At 39.3% G+C, this 9,284-nt stretch overlaps 1 protein-coding gene across 2 annotated transcripts in view; it reads right to left on the reverse strand.

Moving 5' to 3' along the window:
• Nucleotides 1-4,042, reverse strand: part of stx17 (syntaxin 17) — a 15,810-nt gene extending 11,768 nt beyond the window's left edge. The window contains exons 1-3 of one of the 2 annotated variants that reach the window (XM_086038210.1): nucleotides 3,900-4,042; nucleotides 2,191-2,354; nucleotides 2,051-2,116 (exon numbers count right to left, since the gene is read on the reverse strand). In XM_086038210.1, coding sequence (XP_085894336.1) covers nucleotides 2,051-2,116; nucleotides 2,191-2,313 — 189 coding nt within the window. In that variant the 5' untranslated portion in view covers nucleotides 2,314-2,354; nucleotides 3,900-4,042. Of the gene's footprint in view, nucleotides 1-2,050; nucleotides 2,117-2,190; nucleotides 2,355-3,899 lie in introns of those variants that run through there. The other variant, XM_086038211.1, reaches the window with a different exon arrangement.
• Between the last annotated feature and the right edge of the window lie 5,242 nt (nucleotides 4,043-9,284).

Here is a 9,284-nt window from a genome sequence, read left to right on the forward strand (position 1 = left end):
GTCAGCTGGGCTGGGCTGGAACTAACTGCAGCTGATTCATGAACCAGAACAAGAAAAGTGGTGAAAACTTTTTTTTTTTTTTAAACTCATGTATGGACTCCACAAAGGTTGTACAAAACACATGGCAATCAATAAATAAACTTCAGCATTAGGTACTTCAGGGCATTTTGCGTCTTTTTTTGCGAATATGTATTAGAGAAGAAAAAGTAGCCTGAACAAGGAGTACTAAGGGAAGGATGTGAGCAGAAGCAAATATATTGACTGCTGACATTAGTTAATTGACGCCCATTGAAATATATTGGGAAAAAAAAAATACAGAAAAAAAAAAAAAAAAGAAAAAAAAATCAGAGCTGGGCATTCTGTACCAAAGACGGAACGGTCCGTCCATCCGGCACCCATTTTGTGGACGGTCGGACGGAGGACGAGAAATCTTTTAAAAAGGACAGACCAAGCAAGGACGGAGGTAGCTTTTCGTTAGTCCCTCTAATCGTCCTTAGCCGGGTCAAGTCCCGGCTGATGTGTTGTGTTGGGTTCTTTTAAAAAGAAAGACTGCCTTGCTAAGCCTGCACAACACCGGAATGCTCTTTTTCATGTGCGATCTCTCCCTGCAGTATTGTTCTCACAAGCATAGTCTTCCCTCTAGTGGATGCCCATTTCACTGACGAGGGCAAAAAAAAAAAAAAAAAGGGCATGAACGGATTTTTTTTTTTTTTCTAATTATCTATGTTTTGCTTTGAATGTTTTAAAGCACTTTGAGTTGCATTTTTATGTATGAAAAGTGCTATATAAATAAAATGTAATTGATTGAAAATACACAATCCTATGATGCGGAAGTGGAAGACCTTCGTTCTCCTCCTACAATAACATTGCCTTGTTTTGCAATAATTATTTTCGTTGCGAAATAACGAAATAAAACGTGAAAACAGGCAACAAAACCCAATAGTATATAAATATTCTCGTGATGTCCCCTTGCTTGCTCCGGTGCGCGTCATCATCGTCATCATCTTCATCATCACATCACACGGTGGTTGCTGGCAGCTAAAAAGCTGTCCAAGTTAAACAGTTGTAAACAATTCAATGTTGAGCCAGGCACTTTAGGCCTTAAGGGGTTTATAAACTGATAAACTGGATTAATAAAAACATGTACTGTAACTACATTTTTAAATTTGCTTTTAAAAATGCTCCATGTGTGTTGTTTGAAGGTCCATAACATTAGGGCTCGACGATTATTTAAGTAATAATCTTTTTTTAATTTTTTTATTGAGATTAATAATTAATGAGAATCATCCATGCGAAGACACTGGTCATGTAATGATTTCTCAAAAATAATCACACTAATCAACAGCAAATTTTAACGAGAGATGGCTTTATGTGTCCCTTAATATACTTATGATGCTGATTTAAAAAATATCTTTACTTTTTTTCTTAGCACATCAAGTTTTTGAGATACTTTCATCTTTTAAGTTTGACCTATAAAAGCTTGTGCAATATGGATTTTACCATGCACTGTAATCTATAGTTATGACGTTTCAGAAAAGAAAAATCCACCTGTTGCTGAACCTAACCCATAATTCATAAATATTACTATGCTAAACGATATTTCAGATTATTTTTGTATCATTATTATTACTATTATTATTATGAAAACTTGATGTGCTAGAGAAAAAAATGTGGTCAGATTCTGAGTCAGTGCCCCCAAAAAATCATGTAGAAAAGTTTACCTCCATCTCTGATTAAAAAAAGTTAGAAAATAATGCAACATGGTAGGAGCCAGATAAATGTCAATGTGCAACACTTTCTATTAATCTGAAGTGTTTAAAATTTCAAACGTCCACTTCAACAAAATTCCTTGAAAATCAGGATGTCCCATCAGTGGTGATCTAAATTTACAACAGGCCGACCGGCCTACTCATGGGGGCGACCTAGCGCCTGTGGGCACCATGCTGGTGACCCCTTGGTTAGCGTCAACTTGTGGCTCACATGCTTTTTTAAATGTCATGTCATCCATGCGCATACAAAGGGCTGATTTACTGAAAATATCATTGTGTACCTGAACTGTTCGGCTGGCATTTATGTGCTCCTGATGAAGGCGGCCCCATTGTTGGCTTTGGTGGTACTACAAAGAAGAAGGCAAACAAATCAGACATCCATCTTGATGTGGGTGCCAGGCGACAGCATCTGAAGCGTCACCTTCAGGATGTTGTTGTGGTGTTTCTGCAGCCGCTCCAGGTCGGTGGGCAGGGCCACTTTAATGAACTTGTGAATGGGAGCCTCCAGGCGCCTCAGTGTGAGCTTGATGCCTTCCTCCGCCATGGGACTTGCCAACGTGACTCCACACCTGTCAGGCTCGGTCTCTGAACATAGAGCACATTAGAGAGGGTAATAATCTTTGTGGCAGAGTGACTGTATAGGCCCCAGAAAAGTACTAATTTCCCTCATGTCTGACCTCAATGAAAACAAATAATTGGTTTGGTTTGGAAATGCCATTAATCCATCCCAGCCTCCCAAAAAACAAAATGGTTATAATGTGTTTTTTTGTCAGGAAACTAGTACTCTATAATATTGTATATATATATATATTTTTTTTTAAATACAGTAATGACATCATTAAAGTCAATGTTTCACATTTTTTGCCTTCAACACAACAAAGGACTTCATCAGGGGGGAAAAGACTGGCCAAGTCAATCACCGAAACTTAACCTAACAAAGGATCCATTTCGTCTCCTTTAGAGGAGAAACCCAGAAACAAATGAGAACTGAAAGAGTCTGGTAAAGATAATACGTCTCAAGCTTGATGCAGTTATTGCAAGTAAGGGTTATGCCACCAAATATCAAATGTTATTCAAGTTAAGTCAAGTTAACTTAATAATATCAATCATTCCAATGCATTTGTTCATTGGAAAAAATGGGTGGGTTCAAGCAAAAAATGCTCTGTCCTGGGTTATTTAACACATCTAGATGTAAATACCATTAAATAAAAGCTGTAATTCTGAACTTTTGTCTCATATTCATCTTTTGATGTGAAACACAAAAGTATTCAGTCTGCAACAAAAACAAAAGGAACTGTCCTTGTCGTTCCAATACATTTGGAGGGGTCTGTGATTCCTGTTATAATGGAAGTCATCATGTGTTTGTCCACCACTTATGCTCAAGTATGCATTTTGAAGGGTTATAACACCACATCTGTGAAACTTTTTGTTAGCCCGTCTATGGCATATAGCATTTTTGTTAGCATAATGCTAAACAGACTGTTTACAAAACAAAACTACATTGTTGTTTGGATTACACAGTGTAATTGCATTTGTTTTGTTTTTGGCTTGACAGTAAACTTCAACTGGCAGTGGCTAATATTAAAAGGTTGTTGTTGAGACTTTCAGCTTGTCCCATCAAGGATTGATTGCCACAGCGAGTCACTTGCATAATTTGTTTGGCATAATTTGTTTTCCACCAGGTCCCCTTCCTGACGCAACCCACTCCTTTTTTTTTCATTTTCATTTTTTCATGCACACTTGTGACCAGTACAGGCTCGATCTTGATTCACTGGCCGGGAGCTAAACTCCCGCCGTCTACTACATGAAAGGCACCAGTATGTACCACAATGAATGTTACCCAAATCGTTTGTTAAAGAGAGTAAATGTGAGCCATTCTGGGTCCCAGTATGCCAGGTGGCTAATGTTGAAGCCTTAATGCAGGTTTAATTACCATTACAGTTTTCACAGAAATATAATAGACCCGTACAAACCATAATAATATAGGAAATATTCATCCAAATTATTTTATTTAGTAGTTAGTTAAGTTAGTTGCTCCGTAATACTTTGATGCTAGCTCTGACACGCAAACGTCGCATATAAAAACGCAACGAAATTTAACACACATAAGGCAAGTTAGGCAAGACTTACCCAAGAGAATACCTCTCAAGCGCAATATTTATGTTCCCTCTTCCATTGTGTGGCAAAATATACAACAACTACTGCGTGGTGAGTTTATGACAGTCGTTATTTGTAAACAAGTCTCACCCAGGTACGTCGGAAAAAAGTGTCCGACAGCAAACAGCAAAGAACTCTACTTATTTCCGTATGGTGGTTTAGTAATAATTTACTGTTGTCATCAACATAAAGACGGCAAAAGTGTAAAAGAGTAGTTGACCGTGCTAATTAAATCAGGTATGTACTGTTTTTCATTTAAAAAATACTACTTTACTTTTTGTTGATATACCACAATAGTTCGCTGTTTCCCAACCAAGTAAGGCACACTACATTAGAAAAATCCCACGGCACATCAACAAACAAAAGGCTCACAAAAACTGTATGAAAGAATCACGACTCGTCACAACGTTGATATGGATCTCTCCAGAATCGGAGGAAATTTTATGGAACAGAAACAAAATATAAACGTAGCTGGAGTAAAAGTGATTTCTAAATATTATTTAAAATAGCAATTAATATAAGAGCACCCCTAAAATGGTTTGTCCTCTCTGGGCCTTCCCTCTTGGTGACAAATTTACATTGCAAATATAGCTGCGTATTTCAAATGTTTTCTTTCTTTTTTATTTTTTTTACCTACGATTAGTCGAAATCTTGCTCTGACGTGTTTCTCAACCCAGGCAGTTACTAAAGACTATTCATTCCACGTCGAGCACATGACTCAACATAATTAAATGGTAAATTGCTCTGACCATGGGTGACTAAGGTAAAACCTATTCTTCTTTCTTCTGTCTCTCTCTGTCGCTCTTTTTATGTTGTCAGCCGCTATTAATTTCGTCTCTCAAACTAGTAATGATCATTTACTCATACTATCGGAAAACATAGTGACATCCTGATATCAAAGTTTGTTCTGATCAGTTAGCATAGCCGCTAACACAGTTTAGCATGAGCAAACTTTAACACCATTCACTGATTTGCAACCCTTTTAGTTGCTACTGTAATTACCATAGTACGGAAATAAAATTAGATTAGTATTAGAATTATCTGTAAAATATTTTTTTCAACAGTATTTTTAAAGGAGGGGTTTCAAGTGCCTGAGTATCTGTAACTGGGATGTATGATAATGACAAATAAAATCTTTTTTAAAATGGTTCATAATAAAACAACCCCATTATATGACGAGAGATATGTGGGATTTCCCCTTCTCTGTGATGAGCCACTGTGACGTGTTTACTGAGTGTTTCCACTTCCTTTTATTCAGCATCCTTTACCTTTGACATTGAGGCCAACCCCCCAGTGCCCCCGCACACTCTTTCCTCCTGGCGAAGGGCAACATTTGATGCACACAGTCCCATACCACAAGGGAGTTCCCCTGCCTGCTGTAAAAAAAAAAGAAAAAAAGAAAAGAAAAGAAAAGGCCTACTCAGTTTGTTTGTGCACATGCATGCAAGTGCTTACGTCCACTTCCAGGGGACTCCCAGAGTTGCAGATCGAAGATGAACAAAATGCTTGATAGTCAAATTGCACATAATCCAAAATCTGTAGTTCTCTCTTTCGCTCTCTCTCTCGTTCTCTCTCTCTCGCTCTCTCTCTCTCTCTCTCTCTCTCTCTCTCTCTCTCTCTCTCTCTCTCTCTCTCTCTCTCTCTCTCTCTCTCTCTCTCTCTCTCTCTCTCTCTCTCTCTCTCTCTCTCTCTCTCTCTCTCTCTCTCTCTCTCTCTCTCTCTCTCTCTCTCGCTCCCTCCCTTTCTCCCTCCCTTTCTCCCTCTTCCCTCTATACCTCTCTTGCTTTTTTTTTTAACACAGAAAGTGTGTGTGTGTGTGGGGATGTGTGTGTGTGTGTGTGTGTGTGTGTGAGTCAACCAAGGGTGTCTCAGGTGTCGTCCATTTTGGCTTAATCCAGGAAGTTTGTCAGCGGGAGTGGAAGTCAGCAGGTGACTCCGATCACTTAATACCTCCCGCTTGTCAAAGCAGCCGTAATCATCACATCCTGGTGGCTTAGTGAAAACAGTCATCCTTCATTGTTGGCAACTTGATGTGTCAAAGTGGGGTGAATACAAAAAAATGTGAATGTTTGTATTAAATGGAATAATACACAAAAAGACTCAAAGCCACTTTAACATCAACTGTGTAAATGACGCTCAAGATTACTGCTCCAAAAACATCATCCATCCATCCATTATCAATACCGTTTATCCTCACAAGGGTCGCGGGGCGTGCTGGAGCCTATCCCAGCTGTCTTCGGGCAGTAGGTGGGAGACACCCTGAATTGGTTGCCAGCCAATCGCAGGGCACACAGAGACAAACAAACAACCGCACTCACAATCACACCTAGGGGCAATTTAGAGTGTCCAATCAACTTACCATGCATGTTTTTGGAATATGGGAGGAAAACAGAGAACCCGGAGAAAACCCACGCAAGCACGGGAAGAACATGCAAACTCCACACAGGGAGGCCAAAGCCAGGATCGAACCCACAACCCCTGAACTGTGAGGGGGACGTGCTAACCAGTCGACCACCGTGCCGCTCCAAAAACATCAACGTTACAATAATTGAAGACGTGGGGTAGGTCTAGAACCACATTCTTCGCTTACACTTGTCAACAATTTTTACAATTTTTTTTTTTTAAAGAAGTCAAGTCAAACATTATCTTTACAATAATTTCTATGTGTCCCCACTAATTTAAACATGGCATTCTGATTAATATTGTATTTTAGGAATGTGAATTAAGCAGGAAAATCCACTTGTTTTAATCCATTTCAGGGGGCGGCCAACCAATCACGGCCCACCTGTTTTTTTTCTTAGGTTGGTCATGTGACGTTCGCAAGCTAAGCCGTGATTCGTCAAAAATGACTTGACTTCCGCTTTAATCAGGGACGCACGTAAACTTTTCCAAATTATTTATTTTGCGCTGATTTCGAATCTGCTCTTGTTTTTTCTATATGTACTCTAGTACTTAGCCATATTTTTGAAGGGTTAGGTTCAGCAACCGGTGGATTTTTTTCTGAAACATCATAGCCATAAATTACAACGTATAGTACAATCCGTATTGTGCAACCTTTTATAAGTCAAACTCAAAAACAAAACATGAAATTATCTAAAAAAAAAACCTGATGTGCTAGAAAATAAGTAGAGAATTTTTTTTAAATCAGCGTAAAAAATCAATTTAGGGACACAAAAATCCATCTCTGATTAAAATTTCCTGTTTACCAATGTTATTAATAGACCAATTTGAACCCCAGAGAGGCAAGGAAAAAAGTCTATAGAGAAGAAACTTCAAGCAGACCCAAGCCTCGGTGTGGGGTGGCAGTTTTCTTCCATGGGTGGTTGGGTGAGAGAGAGAGAGAGAAAGACAGAGAGAGAGACAGAGACAGAGAGAGAGAGAAACTATAATAAAATAACATGCAAAATGGGTAATGTAGACTGTTTTTTTTTTTTTTTTTTTTTTACTAGTACTCCTTTTATTTTCTTTGCTGATGTTGTCTTTTTTTGCCTTTTTAGCAAGAGAAAGGCAGTGACATTTTTTTATTGGACTCTTACTATAATGACAATGACGATAATTTATTAATTCCTTGCATGAGCCCATAATGTGATTAGCTTAATGGCATGGCAATGTGTTATTGTTAGATATTCATATTATTCAGATTGTTACTTTGGTCCTGTCATTTTGCAACAGCATAAACAGCCCTTTAATGGTGATTCATTTGAATTGTGCACTACTGGTTGTTTCTGTGCAAATGCCGTTGTTTTGGAACTGACTGGATGACTAGTTCAAGCCGTACATCCTGAACTGGTCACCCGTTCAATTCCAAGGCAGAACCGTAATGTATAGTTAGGATTTTCAACATAGTACTGAAGTTGTCTTCTATATTCCCAAAACATGCACGTTAGCATTATCAATAATTCTAAGTTGTCTATAGTTGTGAAAGTAAAAGGTTGTCTCACTTGTCTGTCCCTTCCCTGTGATTGACTGGCGACCTGTCCAGGGTGTACTGTAAACAGCCTGTCACCCAAAATCAGCTGGGATAGAGGCTCTCGCCCGCCCGTGACAAGGGCTGTAGAAATTCTAATGGTGGTTGTTTATGTGTATTCCAGGACCGAAGATGTAATGTGACATTGACTGGATGTGATCCAGATAATGTATTTGGCAGCAAAATCAATTTAACATGGATAATCACAATTTAACACTTTAATCTGTGCGATAATACTTTATCAGATGAGTTTCCCACTTGTTGTAATTATGTCAAATAAAATGTCATTACATGTTGTTCCCTCGGATCTAAAAGAAATTCCGGATTTGGATTCAACTCTTTTCTTCTGTTAAGATTCTGATTTTATTGATTCACTCTTTGGCCATTTTCCAGTTCTGATTGGATTAGGATAAATTATGAAGCTGCAGCTAGAAATTAGAATGTGTGTGCACATACACACACACGGGGAGCTCTAATTAAGACTCTGGGGGTATTTGCTATCTGTCAGCTGTAATCGATTGTCCGGGAGACTGACACACTAATGTGTGTGTGTGTGTGCGTGCGTGCGTGCGTGTGTGTGCGCGCGCTTGTATGAGCGTGAATACCCGCTACCTATTTGTGTTGTTTTTGGGAGGCAAATAATCAGCAGTATAATGAATATTCATCTACACACTGTATTAGATGATTCAGCAGCAGGGGCTATTCAAGGGTTCTTATTTTGGGCAGTTGGCATGACGAAAAGGAGGACAGACGCAACAATAATTCTTCAGCAGTTTCCATTGTACTTTTATTAAAACTGAATAATCCATTTTGTACTCAGTAACTCAATACTCTTTGTGATTGGGAGGTGAGTCTCTTCTCATAACTTTTGACCAAGCATTTATTGACATTTGCCTTCTAAAAAGAAGCGAAATGAGATATTCCTGCAACCGTGCGCGCTTTCATACAGAGACAACGCATCCCCCGCAGTGGAAAAACCCCACGTGAGTGCCGAACATGGACATTGCACACAAGAAAGATTTGAACCCACAACCTTAAAACTATGAGATATAATAACCACTCCCCCACCTTGCTGCTCGTCATGCATGCGTATGAACTAAATGGGAATCAGCCATTATGTCTTTATATCCATCGAACGTGCAGATTGTTCTCGGTTTCCCAATCACAGTTGCAATCAATCACCCGCTTGTGTTGCAGCGTTGCAAAGGAGGGCCGGAGAGTGATGGCAGTGACAGTACAGACGACATGTACTGGGAAATGTCACCATGGCGATCAATGCTGTTTAACGAGGCTGGAGGCTGATCCGGACCACACGCTAACGGCGCGCCCTCCCCTTCTCCTTCCCAGCTTCCCTGTTCCACTTCCCCTAATCCTGTTCGAGGCTCTTCTTG

The sequence above is a fragment of the Filicampus tigris genome, chromosome 8 (assembly GCF_054856515.1).
Source record: "Filicampus tigris isolate MCC_2025a chromosome 8, RoL_Ftig_1.0, whole genome shotgun sequence".
Lineage (NCBI taxonomy): Eukaryota > Metazoa > Chordata > Actinopteri > Syngnathiformes > Syngnathidae > Filicampus > Filicampus tigris.